At 41.8% G+C, this 14,543-nt stretch overlaps 1 protein-coding gene across 2 annotated transcripts in view; it reads right to left on the minus strand.

Annotated features, from left to right (window-relative positions):
• Nucleotides 1-14,543, minus strand: part of col19a1 (collagen type XIX alpha 1 chain) — a 197,324-nt gene that overhangs the window by 128,597 nt on the left and 54,184 nt on the right. For both annotated transcript variants that reach the window (XM_015944438.3, XM_070542381.1), the window contains exon 10: nt 6,259-6,312. In XM_015944438.3, the coding sequence (XP_015799924.3) occupies nt 6,259-6,312 (54 nt within the window). The remainder of the gene's footprint in view (nt 1-6,258; nt 6,313-14,543) is intronic.

The following is a 14,543-nucleotide window of genomic DNA, read 5'->3' on the forward strand; positions in this document are numbered from 1 at the left end:
AGCTAAATAAAGAGATGTTTTGAATATTTCCATTATGAAAATATCCCAATACATATAAAAACACCTCAAAGCAGTGACTTACTTATTTTTAAAAGCTTCTCTATCGGAGTTCTGGGACATTTGTGGGAGGTGGTAGGATGGCTAGAAAAATACGATGGCTCAGTCCTGTCTTCCGCTGTGTTTCCATACAAAATCAGCCCTTTCAGGACTTTGCAAAGACGTTGCAAAGTGACATCACTGATAGGCTTCAAAAGGTGTCTACGGACATTACTAACATTAAAAGTTACATTCTGGTAAAGTACGCCCTAATTTAATACGTTCAGAAAACAGGAGGAGTGGCTGTATGTCAAAAGCGGCGTTCAGTGACCACAGGAAGCGTCGTTTTTTATGGCACTTTGTAGGAGACTACAAAAAATGATGGCATTGTGTGGGGGGTATCAGCGCCCCATTTTTGATGTTCTGAGTTTAGAAACGCTGATTTTAAAACACCATCAATGCTGCTTTCCCCCCCCCCTAAAAGGCTAAACAATAGGCCGATCAGTGTTTGCCCTAGGAATTTTTCCAGCTGTTGTGGTGGAGGTGAAATGATGACACGTCTCACCTTTATGTTAAGGTGATGTTTACACTCACTTTGAACTGCACCAATCCAGCAATTGCTGCATTTAAATAACTGGTATTAAAGGTGAGTACAAAAATATTTGCACAAGAATAATTTTTTGTTTTAGACTCTCTGTGACACACTTTGGGGGGGGGGGGGGGGGGGGGGGCATTACATTTTTCTTGGCATCTGGAAAAACATCTCCAGGGCCTTGTGGTCTGATTACAGAATCATTTTAAATTTTAACAGGGAAAGACTGCAGGAGGGAGCGGTAAAATACAGCGGGTCCCCAGCAAAGACCAGAAACTTTACGAGTCTGCTGAAACCCGCTGATTTTCCATCAGGCAGTCACGGGGCAGCTCCAACTAAAACAATTCATATGTAAATATTTTGCATATTTATTGCAAAACCTCATTGTTTTGCTGCTTTATTGCTGCAACAATGTTTTATGAATAAAAAATTATTATACCTTTTGTTTTACTACAGCATCGGTACTAGGGATGAGCCGGATACTCGTTTCAGACGAGTATCGGGTACGGATAAAGCATTTTTGACAAGTTCAAGCAAGAAACGAGTAAAACTCGTAAATAGCTGTAATCGTGCTGAAGAAAAATCCTCATTGGGTAACTGACTGTCTTCACGCTCTGTGATTGGCCAGTCACATAGAGCGCCCGCCCCTCCCTACACACAAACCTCTGCAGCCGGGAGCTCACAGCTCAGTCCGCGTCCGGTCTATCCACGCACACACACAGACAGTAACGGATCTCTCTGTGCTTGCTTCACTGTTCACGTTTCTTCAGTACTCCCTATGTTTTCTTCAGTTTGCTTCTTTTTAAAGTTACTTTAAAGTTACTTAAAGTTACTTTTTTCGTAACGTACGTGGTGCATTTGACAAGACAGGGCTGAAAACGGCTCGTGCATGTGTCAGTCACTGCCTCCGCTCCGGTTGGGTTTTTTTTCCTCTCTCTCTCTCCTCTTCCTCAGGATCCACTCCCTCTTTCCTATTCACTCTCTCTCTTTCTTTACATTTTTTAATCACAGTTGTCTATTTTTTGCTCATTTAAAATATATTTTAATCATTTTCTAAGTTCTTTTTTCTATTTTACATGTTTTGTTTTTGTGAAGCGCCTCGTGATTTTTATCTTGAGAGGTGCTATAGAAAAGATCTTTTCTTCTCTCTCTCACTCTTAATTCGTGCACTTAAATATTAATGTTCTGATTTTATTGAAACACTTGTTCTGTAATAGTTCCTTTACTATTGTGATCAAAAACATTTAATCTCAATTATGAGGCTGTTCTGTAAATAGTTTTCAAATAAACAATACACATAGCAACTTCTGATCAGACTTAAAATAACGTATTGATGTAAACCACACCCACTTCTGGGTTAGGCCACGCCCACTCCGAGTACAGATACAGATACAGATACAGATAGTGGTGTACTCGCTCATCCCTAATCGGTATGCTTCCTGTGCACAGATTATTAGGACGCTTGTTTCAGCTGTGACATTAGACGATAGGGTCAATGATTTTAAAAAAAAGTTTGTCGTGGACTCCATGGAAACTTTCAGAGAATCCACAAATAGTATCTTTTAAACGGTTTTGTTACAGTCAGATTTTTGTGAGTTTAGAAAAGAAGCAGATGAGATGGCGTGTCCGACAATTTTGTTTTTCGTCTGACAATATTAGAACATGTCAGTGATGTCTGAGGTGTTTTTATAAAAACTGTATAATTAATACTCCTGGACAGGGTAGGAATTACACAGAGGCTTCTTGGAACCCAGTGATGGGGGGTGTTCCATTTTGCCTTGGCCCCCAAAATGCCTTGAAACGGCCCTGGGTGTGTGACTGAGTTTTGAAGGTGATCTGATTCAGATCATCTGAATTGTATCAAATGTATAAATATGACATGTGTATAACTCATTGTTTTATAAAATGTGTAGTGGAGATAAATCTACCTACATTTTACTTTTCAACACTTTGTTTTGTTTTCTTGTTTTTATTTAACTATTTTCCTGTCCACTGTCTCTCATCTTCCTGCATCTCCTCTAAACTCTCCAGAAAAACTGCTGCCTGGCTTCTTACCTTTTCAGCTCATCAGTTACTTTTGAACTAAGCAGATCAAAGGATCCTGACCGCAAAGTGGAGTGCGAGTTTCGATGCTGAGTCAGTGAGGTGAAATCACCGCAGCACGCGATGAGCAGAGCGCGTCAGGAACGATTAAAAGACAAAGTACCAGAGGATTTTAACCTTGAGAATGTGTTGTGCGCCGGACGCCGCGGGTGCGCCAATGATCAGCGCTCTGCGTCCTCTCCGCTTAACAGAATCCCCGCTACGCTGTGGGTCCATAAATATTGTAATATAGGTAGAGATTGGATCTTTCCCTGAAATATATCTAGCCCCATAACTCGATCCCTGCTCCTGGATGAAAAACCGGACATGTCCAGGGGAAAGAGTGACGCTTAACCTGGTGGGTGGAGGAAAACCTGGCGGGCCGCCAGGCTAATGAGCACTGGGGGAAACCCTGCCAAAATCGTCAACACTCATCTATCTTAATGCTATTGAAACATGTAAACCAAAAAGCATTATATCCACTGTTACCTTTCTAATTTGAACTCAGTAACGTATGCAGTAACTTCACCTTGCCCTGCCTCCTCCTCCTTGCTGTCTGCCGGCTGTGATCACAAGCAACAACAGAGTAGATCCCACTGCTTCTTCGGGAAACAGCGCAAAAAAAAAAAACTTGGGATCTTGTAGGCGTGGCGCTGGGATTTCAGCCATGGTGGGCCGCCACGGCAACGCCTGTGCAAGGGAAACACTGCCGATGTAGGTTGAACTAATCACTTAAATCCCTTTCCATTCCAAATCTGCTCATGCCATTTCCTACTGACTTACAACCAATCAGCATAAGTTATTATAATTAGGGCTGAACAACTTAAAGAAAATATTTAATTGCAATTTTCTAGAAAAAATTGCGATTTCAGTTTGATTCAATATTTTCTTCAAAACGTTATTCACAATATAGTCATATAAATCACACCATAAAACATTACAAGCTATTAATTTCAATTATTTTATTTTCTATGTGCTTGTGAAGCAACCTGTGACTTTCATCTAGAGAGGTACTTCATAAAATACATGTTTTTCTTGTTCTACTCTAATAACGCAAGGAGGAAAACTGAAGGAAAAACTGCTTTCTAGTTTATTGATTAACAAAAAAAAAAGCAGTAACACTTAACAATAAGGGTCTCTTTTTAAACGTTAGTGCATTAATAAGCATTAATAAACACCATGCAACCTGAAGATCTGGTAAAATTATGCGAAAGCTACATTTGTGGAAATTGATGATCAGTTAGTTATCATCAGCATATAATTGCACGTTTACATCGTGACTTATAGGTCTGCTTTAAACAAACGCTTCCAAGCATAATCTGCTTTATTTGGGTTAGTGTGAAAGCTCATCTGAACTTCGGCGCAAACCAAACAAGCTAATTCTGATCCACCTGGACACAAGGATCTCAGTTTGCTAGCAAATAAACCCTGGTGTGCTCACAGTAAGATGGTTTTTTCATCCCTGCACACGTATGTGTAAATCAAAATGCAGTTTTTTTCCTTCCTTGGTGTGGTTCGTTTATGCATGTGAGAAGGTAGTGATCCCTAGGGTGTGGTTCCAAGCAAACCTCAGTGAGGTTTGTTTACAGTGTGAACAAGAGGTGTAAACTGCATTTGTCATTTCCCACTAACAACTCATAAAAACACAGAAGAGTTCAATTTAGTTCAAATTAACTGCAAAGAGAGACAGAGTTTTCCCACATTATTAACTACAGTATACCAAGCTCAAACCGCGCCACCTTCTTTGATGGTTTGACTTCTTGTAGTCCCACCTCCAGAAATGTCTGTCCAATAAACACACAGGCTTGCTTGTGGTTTGTCCTGCGTGAAACGAAACTGAACCAACAAACTCTTCAACTGATTCAGACCACGTTAAACAAGCACTGGAATGCAAACGGACAATTCAGAGAACCAAAGACATGAACTGATCCAGAGCACTCTGCATTTTAAGAATAAACAAAACTACACGCAGTAGAAAGCAGGTGCAAGCCGCTGTAACGGTACGGACAGATTTGACTACTTTTAAAAATGCATCATGAAAGGAAAACAAAGCAATAAACAAAAAGTAGATTTTTTAAGCATTCCCACCAAATTGAACCAAGGGGCAACATATCTAGAGCCTGTTTCATAAGAAACCGTGGCAACAAATCAGAGTAAAGCCCGATTTTGAGAAATCAAGCAGTCACACAAAAAGTGCCGCTGAGCGCTTCTTAAAAAGTTGTGCGATAGTCACAACATTACGCGGGACTTCAGAACAGGAAGCAGGAAGAGAATCTATTGTTGGAGAGGGTGCGGCGTGGTGTGGCGCATCTGTCTTCAGTGTGCCCCAGGCTTAAGTTTGCTCTGGCGTTCGAGCCATCAAGCTTGAATGAGGATCACAACTTTGAGCATCAGAGTGTGATGTTATTATCACATGGTGAACATGAGCTAAGCATCAGCCGGTAACAGTACTGAAAATCAAAGTAAACACAGTCAGTTTCACTTTTGTAAACAGAATCAGCTGAGGTGGCAAACTGAAGTGATGTAGAGATGCAGGACCGCTAGAGCTGAAGCACAGATCATCAGGTTATTCACGGGGACTGTGGAGGACAGCCTTCTTTTGGAGCAGCTTGTGTAACTTAAGGAGCATTGCTTCAATCGAAAAAAACAAATTACATCCAGGCTAGAAATATATCCTGAACAGCGCAGAGATGGCCCCCACACCCCTTTATACCGCCATTGTTTAATCCACCCAAACATTTTGTTAATTTATCTGGGGTTGCAGGGGAAGTAGCTGAGGCATAGAGGCCCAGACTTCCCTCTCTCCAGCTTCTCCGCGGGAATCCCAAGATGTTCCTGGACCAGCTGAGAAACATAGTGTGTCCTGGGTCTTCCTTTGGGTCTCCTCCCAGTTAGACATGCCCAGAAAACCTTACCAGGAGGCATCCTGACCAGATGCCCGAGCCACCTTAACTTGCTCCTCTTGATGTGGAAGAGCAGCGGATCTACTACAAGCCTCTCCTGGATGACTGAGCTTCTCACCCTATCTCGAAGGGAGAGCCCAGCCACCCTGTGGAGAAAACTTATTTCAGCCACTTTTTTCCGTGATCTTGTTATTTCAGTCACTACCCAAAGCTTGTGACCATAGATGAGCGTAGGAACGTAGATTGACTGGTAAATCGAGAGCGTCGCTTCCGGCACAGCTCTCTCTTCACCACGACAGACTGGTGCCATGCCCGCATCACTGTAGATGCAGCACCAATCCACCTATCGATCTCCTTCACTCATAATCAGATACTTGACTTAACTTCACTCCTCCACTAACCGTGTAATCTATTGTGAAAAACAAGATTGTGCCACATTACCACCACATTCTGACCACGTATGAACGATCTAAGGCTCCCTGATACGTCTCAGCTTTGCAGTAAGATGCCGCCACTGATTTATGAAAGACGCTTAGCAGTAGGCCAAACACTTCTTCAACTTTTTGGTCAAACTGCATTAAGTTAAAACAAAACTAAACAAAAAACAATTGTGTGAATTGTGATCTGTATGATAGGTTTACTCACTCTGGTTCCATTGGTTCCAAATGGACCAACAGTTCCCAAATCTCCTTTCAGAGCCTGAGGAAAAAAATACAATACTTTGAATGTTATGTTTTAATGGTTTTCAAAAATGTGTTTTGTAAGTCAGTAAGTTGGCATGCAGAAAACAGTCACATGCAGGTAAAGATTTTCAACCAGTCAGTCACAAAAAAGAACAAAACAAACACAGCCAACGTCAATCACACAACATTGCACGTCAGAATTTTCTGCTGTGAGATTCACAATCAGCTGGTTACCCTGTGTCTACCCCTGAGCCTTCCCCCTGTTTTCACTCTCTGCTCTTTGGTTTAGCAAGGACACCGCTTGTCATTGCTTTTTGAATTTGAAGCGGAGAACCTCGGGGTGGGATAGAACTACTCAGGGCTCAGGGAGAAGTCAAGCCTCTCGGTGGTGAAACGTGAAAGGAGAAGGACGGCTCAGATGAAGAGTTATAGCTGATGAATGAGGCCTGACACATATTGACAGGCTAAATTTGCTGCGAGCCTTGTTAGGTGTGACACATTTGGGCCAGTGGCTGCAACACTTTAGAATATGTTAGGGAGGGAAAAGGAAAGATGAAGCATGTGTGCTGCCTGTAAAATGACTCAGAAATCCAATAATTTGTCATGGTTAAATTTAGAGTCAGATAGGCTATTAATAGTGAATTATATATCTGCTGAGGATGATTACCTACTCTTATCACATTAAGTCCTGCTACCAGAGACGTGACTAATTCATTGTCTAGTCCCTGCAAGTCTCGTCTTAAACATTTAGGAAACAGAAGCCTTGATAATACTGGTGTGAAATGACTGCCAGGATGGTAATGGTAGCTATAAAATAACACAATTTTCTTCAGGTGGCACGAGCAGTGCAAAGACTATTGAATGGTTTTATCAGATTATATAAATTAATGTGGTCTTTCAGTCTACTGACACAGCCAGGAACAAAGCAGACAGACTCTTTTTCTTTTTTAAATTGAATCAGTAGTTGGAGGAAAATGTAGCACAAAGGGATCCAGGAAGAAATTTCCCTCTTGGGAATTAGGAAATAGAGGCTGTGGAAGTTGGTGATAAAAAGTAGCAAACAGCTTGAAAAAACAAGTTTTATTAAATAACTTGTGTTTTTCTTATTTACCCATACACTTATAAAGGTGCTTTTAAATCTATTATTGAGTCTTGCAGCACTTTTGTCGTTATAATAATCACACTTGAGTGAGTAAATCTATGAAAGGACTTTAGACACATGTAGAAACTGAGTAAGGCTGAAAGACAACAAGTGTTTATAATCTTTTTATAATCCGTGGTAGACTTGCACAACATATTTCTGAAAGTTAGTGTCAAGTTTTGAAATACTTTGATTAGTTTTTAGGGTTCCAAGCCCAAAGGGCATTGGAACCCTATTGTTTTTCTACGGATTTTTCATTATTCTTCTTCTCCGCTAATACTGTATGGGGGCAAGAGCCTGAAATTGCCAGGAAAAATCTGATATGGCAGTCTGATAGAAAATCCTGACCGCTACTCAGGTTCGAAAATATGGACACCGAGTCACCTAGGTGGCGCTATTGCGGAGGTGAATACGTTTGAGCTACTATCTCCCAAACCATAGGCCCGACAGTCAAAAAACTTTATATGGACATGATCCTTGGATGATTCTGCATCTTTTTTGTATTGGCCACGCCCATTTCTGCCTAACTAGATTTTTTGCTAGATCTCAAAAAACGCAAAACTTAGTTTTAATCACCTATTCGTCATTTTTCGTCAAATCAACTTCAACCTTTGAACATATGATCTATGGAGGAAGAGAAATTGTTGTGATGAAGAAAAACGCGGAATTATTGAAAATTGGGTTAATGACACCATGTCAAATTCAGTGCGCTAGCTAGCACATGTCCTAATTGATTATATCTTCAACAATTTTCAAGATAAAATGATGAGACTCTAGACCCTTACAAAGTATGAGTGGTAAACCCTATCTACGCAATTTTGTTTGGATTCACCAATAGGGGGCGCTAAAGATTCAAAAAGTTTGTTTCAGCAAAACGGCTTGATGGATTTCCACAAAACTTGGCAGATATGTTTATCATTGGACCCTTACACTATATTTCGAAAATGATTTAAAAGTGGGCCTGGCTTATAGGCTATAAATAGGCTTTAAAAGTTTTCGCCCTTTTACTCATGAAAAATATAGATTCTGTACAGAAAGTTACAAATCAAATCAGTCATAGTGACATCTACAATCACAGAAAAAACTTTGAATTTTGTCCAATAGATGGCGCTGTTGTACCCCAAAAATGTTTATGGCATGTTTCTCCCCATTACATTCGTAAAAAAACAAATGGTCTCATCCAGTATGTTCATTGATTCAGTCAAATTTAGATGAGTATTTAAAAAAAATAATTTAAACTTATGCTAATTAGTAGTAATTTGCATAGTAAGTCAAACGTACTTTCATTAACTCCTCCCGGCCGTCCAACACAATCACATCACTTCTTTCCCTGACAAGAGAGGAGGAGCAGCTGACCAAATGATGTGAAGGGATTTTGGATAATTTGCTTATTTGTTTTTATATGATTTTTTTAAATAATTTTTGGGGAATGAAACTGTTTTTTTTAGCATAACTTCAAAAGATTTTGACATTTTTCAAAGCTATTCTTAACCACCATACCTAAGGTCAATTCAAGTGGATATCTGGATTTTCAGCTTGATTCAACAATAGGGGGCGCTATAAATAGGAAGAAATTATACTGCTGAACTGGCTAAATGGATCTGCACGAAACTTAGTGGTTGTCATTATTATAGAGTCGTAAGACTACAATATCAATATGGTATTGATTGATCAAAGTGGGTTTGGTTTATGATCATTTAAAATTTCAAATTTGAAAAATTTCCTAAAAATCATTATTTGCATGTAAGAGGCTAAGATTTTCAGGTTGTGTTAACTGGGTAGGCTGGAGCTTATGTCACGTTCTGGTCAAAGTTGGGATCGATCCTTCAACCTTTTAGAGCCATTCCCATCTGAACCTGGTCGACCCTGCCCGGATAGCTCCAGATGGCCCCAGTTTGGCCCGGTTGATTCCACACATCCTTGCTTAGGTATGCAAGGAATGCAGTCAGAGACATTTTTAGGTTCTAGGTAATCAGCATGATAATGAATGAGAATGAATTGAGCATGCCATAAGCCCATGTGGGTTGATCCTACCCACCAATCAGAGGCTTACTCTAGTGGAAGGTGTGAATATGCTGTCAGCAGGGGGAGTGTTGGTCCTGGTCAGCTTGAAGCAGACCACCTCAGAAAGAGGGCTGAAAAACAGTCTCGTTGCACCCTAAAAATAGGACGGGACGCCGGCAGGAGAACGTGTCTTTGGGGCGGGGCTGCGTGACGAGTGGGGAAGTTGAGGGCGGGGGCGGGTGGGCGACTGGCGCTGGTGGCTTGGAACCTGTTGATAACTGCTTGCAGTTCTAGTTGGAATTTGGATTTGGATTTAGGATTAGACAATTTGGTAATTTGACATCGGACCGGCTTTAGACTTTGACCTCGGATCTCCCCTTTTGTAATTATAAATTTATTATTCTCGGTTTTCTTCCCACCCCCTTCTGGGGTAGCGCTTTTCGTTTCTCCTTTTTTTGTATATAGTATTGGCTTTTGGGTTCTTTGTAAATATTTCACTTGTTTCTTGTAATAAATCCTTGTTTTTTAAGTGACACTGCACTTTGTTATTGTTGAATCCACACACCACTTTTATTACTCCCCTCCTCATCTCTCCTAGAGAGCCGGGGACGTAATAACATGGGGGCTCGTCCGGGATTTTTTATTATTTACCATCTTTCCCGACTCATTTTTAGGTGTGTGTAACAATATTAACGTTGTGTTTGTGTCACTTAGAGGCGGAGCATGGCAACCTTTGACCTGCACGCATTTGTGGCGGCTCCTTCGCGCCGGCTTCTGGAGAGTTGCCGCAAAGCCGATCTGCAGCAGGTTGCCGCCCATTTCAGTCTCCCCCTTCCGAAGCAGCTCACCAAGGCTGCTCTTCGAAAATTGTTGGTGGATTATCTGGAAACACAGGTGCTCCTCCCTCCGCCATCTACTCCTGATGTGTCTCCACCGCCCTCGGATGAGGAAGAGGGCCGGCTCATCCAGAAGAGGGAGACCCTCGTGTCAGCTCAGCCCTCCTCAGCTGACCGATCGCCTCCAGCTTCTGTCTCATCCGGAGCTAGTCCTGCCAGCTCACGGCTCACTGGAGCGCAGCTAAAACTATGCCTGGCTCGTTTGAAAATCGAAGCTGAGGAAAAGACGCTGGAACGGACCCTTCGACATGAAATTCAATTAAAACGTATGGACACCGAGGTTCGCCTCCGGGAGCTCAAGCTACAATTGGCCACTGTGAAAGATACTTCCTCCGTGAGCTACCCCCTCACCGCTGATCACCCAGTGGCCTCGCCTCCGTCTCAGCCTGGACTGTCCCGAGACGCCATGTCTCATATGGCTGCCACATCGTTGCCGCCCGCCTTCGACGTCTCCAAGTGTGTTGCCCTGCTGCCGTCCTTCCGGTAGACTGATGTGGATGGGTATTTCTCTGTTTTCGAGAGGATTGTGGTGACCCTCCAGTGGCCTCGTGAGGTATGGTCGCTACTTTTGCAATGCAGGCTCACAGGTAAGGCCCTTCAGGTTATTTCGGCTCTGTCAGTAACGGACAGTTCTGATTATGAGTATGTAAAAACTGCCGTGTTCAACACGTATGAACTCGTTCTTGAGGCTTATCGTCAGCGTTTTCGATCCGAAAAACCTCCGTCTAACCAGACTTATGTGGAAAATGCTCATGAGAAAACCGTACTCTTTGAAAATTGGTGTTCGGCTTCAGAGGTAAACTCCTTAGCTGACCTCAAAGAGCTAATTATGGTGGAGGAGTTTAAAAGACACATGCCTGAGCGGCTCGTTATGTATTTGAATGAACAGAAGGTCTCCACTCTTTCTGGTGCGGCCCTGTTAGCGGATGAGTTTTCGCTAATGCATCGGGCTTGGGAGTCAAGAGCTGACCCCGGTCGAAGTAGGAGACCCTCTGATACCTCCTCTAACCCTAGTGACCTTCCGGAGTGTTTTTATTGTCATGAAAGAGGTCATGTGATTCATGAATGCTTTCATCTCCAGCAGAAAAATCGGAGGAGTGGGAACCCACCTCCGACAAAGCCCGTAGCTGCTTGTGCTAAGAGCTCACACAGTGTAGATAACTGTGAAGCCCCTCTCTCGAGTTTTAAGTTGTTCTTGTATACTGGATTGGTGTCTCTGACTGGCGATGATATTAACCAGGAAGTGTTGATTTTAAGAGACACCGGAGCTTCTCAAACCCTGATTAAACGGAATGTGTTACCGTTTTCTGTCACCAGCCAGGTTGGTTATTCTGTGTTGTTGCGGGGAATTGAAATGGGTTCAGTTCCGGCGGAGGTGCATCATATTCGCCTCACTTGTCCCTTGATTTCTGGTGACCTAAAAGTAGCTATTCTAGATGAGCTGCCCACTCAAGGAGTAGACCTGATTTTAGGAAATGACGCTGCAGGTGTATTAGTTTTACCTCCGCCTGAGCTTATATCCCCACCTGAAATCTGTGTTAACTCAGACCTACTGTCTGCCTGTGTCTTAACCCAGGCTCAGTGTAAGAAAGACTCAGAGATCTCACTTGGTGATTCGGTGCTGTTCCCGCTGTTGGCTGATGATGTCACCCAACCAGGTCCGGCTGTAAAAATGCCTGATCTAGCCTACAAAGGACTTCTAACGGATTATCCCATCTCCTGTAAAACCTTGGCTGAAGCCCAAAAGGCAGATAAATCTCTGAAACCCTATTTTGCGCTAGTTGGTGTGGTTCCGATGTCCCCTGAAGGGCAGGCTTCGTATGTGGTTGAGGGTGATATTTTGTGTCGCCTCTGGACTCCGGCCTCCAAAAAAGGTTCCGATTGGGCCCAAGTTAGCCAGATTGTGGTGCCTGAAATTTTTAGAAATGATATCCTCTCGTTGGCTCGTGAGTGTGAGTGGGCAGGACATTTAGGTATAAATAAAACCTATCTGGCCATACTGCGCCACTTCTTCTGGCCGGGTCTGAAACGACATGTTTCGGACTTTTGTCATAGCTGTGCTACTTGTCAGGTCGTAGGAAACCCGAATCAAACTATTCGCCCGGTTCCGTTACACCCGACCCCTGTGGTTTCAACCCCCTTTGACCACATTGCCATAGACTGTGTGGGGCCTCTTCCTCCCTCTAAGTCAGGCCGTAAATATTTATTAACCATCATGTGTTCGGCCACTCGTTTTCCAGAAGCTGTTCCTTTGTCCTCCATCACTACCAAAAACGTGATAAGAGCTCTAACCGGATTCTTCTCTGTTTTCGGGTTGCCCACCATCATACAATCGGACCAGTGGTTTCCTCCGTGTACTCTGGTTTCCCCCACAGATCACAACATGCCCTATAGGTTATAAATTGTAAGTCACTTTGGATCAAAGCGTCTGACAAATAAATAAACATAAACATAAAATATACACTGTCTCTTTAAGAACGACCCAAGAAAGCTAAAAACGTATTTTTCATCATTAAAGTGCAAACACCATATTATCTAGCTAAAGTAATTGTTATACAGTTATTTAGGTGCATTGGGTTAGGGATTATGAAAAAAAAGGTGCAAACAACAGATCAAAAACATAAAGCGGAAGCCTCTGGAACAAGCATTGTGTTTTCCTTTATTCTAGAGGTGTGGCTTAAGGGTGGAGGTCAGGAGAGGGTTAGCTTACAACATGAAAAATTTCTCAGTTTTAATATTAGTTACTAGTCATAACTATGTATGTTGGAAGAGTTAAAAGAAACTAATGTTACACCAGAATTTGCATATTAACAGAAAATCCATTCATCCTTGAGTTCACATTCTTACAGCATCTGCACAATTTTCCTTAACTGCTTATGTTGTGTTTATGTTATTGATTTGCATTTTACGCAAATGGCTTGAAGTTAAAGGCATGAACAAAATAAATTATTAATCAATGACCTGGATCCACGCCACTCGCTTCAGCTTTAATGAACAATACAAAAAGTCACTATAGTACAGCAAGTTTATTTTCCATTCATAATAAAATGAAATTTAACACATATAAAAAACACAGTGCTGTAATTTTGATTTAAAAAAGAAAATGTGGGCATGAGAAACTGCCACGAAACAAACAGAATGATAAAAATAAAAAAATAGAAAGTGATGAGGATTTGTTTTATTTTTGCAGCAGCTTGCCCTTATCGGGAATTCAGGTTGGAGGAGTATGCCAAAAAATCGCTCTTTCACCAGAAACTTAATTACATCAGCTCACCCTGTTTAACAGTCAAACCGCTACAGCAAATCTGTGTGGTGCTAAACGGTTTCTGCTGGTAGAAAACCTTAATCACGTCAGACAACAAAGCAGCTGCCAACTGTGTGGTCGGATGATACAAGTTGTATGATTGTACGGGATCTGAACTTGTGTGTTTGGATGTACATTTGCAAAATCATAAAAAAATTAAATAAAAAAAAAGCCATCCCTGTAGACAAACAAACTGAGCAGAAATATTCTTTATCTGACATGTTTTACTGCTTCAGAAAAAATGGGACAAACTTTAAATTAAGGTCAACAAACTTCACTAAGATACGGTGTCCTGCATATTTGCATTTTTTAAATTCCCTAGGCTTATGCTTGAAGACTTAGTAGTGCAGTTCAGGGGCGGATTTAGGATTGAAAAAGATCTGGGGGCTTAGCCCAGATGAGTGATTTTCTACTCATTAATGAAACATTTTAACTTTCACATTTGACCATCTTAAAGCAGGCAAAAAGCGCTGGACTTCACTTATGTACTGATATGATGACATAATAAATGTATTGTTAGCTTCTATACACTACTGCGAAAACAAACCCTCTGAGGAAATTTACATTAGAATTTGAGCCATGTTTATGCAGTAATTCTCACATTTATTCATATCCTTCAATTAACGAAAAGACAAAATTCACCGAAGTCACTGAAATAATTAGAAACTCAAAATATAGAGCTCCGGGAGTTGACGTCACTTCTCCCGGCATGCAACAGTTCAAATCGAAACGGCGCCATATTGGCATGCAGAAGCCGGCAGCTGGACTATTTGTTATTGTCAGAAAACTCACTCAAACGGGAAATATGGTAGATTCCTGTTGTGCCCCAGGATGCAGAACAGACGCGGACGACATAAGGAATGAGCCATCTACAGGATTCCCCAAGATCCGGAGCGCCGCAA

The sequence above is a fragment of the Nothobranchius furzeri genome, chromosome 12 (assembly GCF_043380555.1).
Source record: "Nothobranchius furzeri strain GRZ-AD chromosome 12, NfurGRZ-RIMD1, whole genome shotgun sequence".
Taxonomy (NCBI): domain Eukaryota; kingdom Metazoa; phylum Chordata; class Actinopteri; order Cyprinodontiformes; family Nothobranchiidae; genus Nothobranchius; species Nothobranchius furzeri.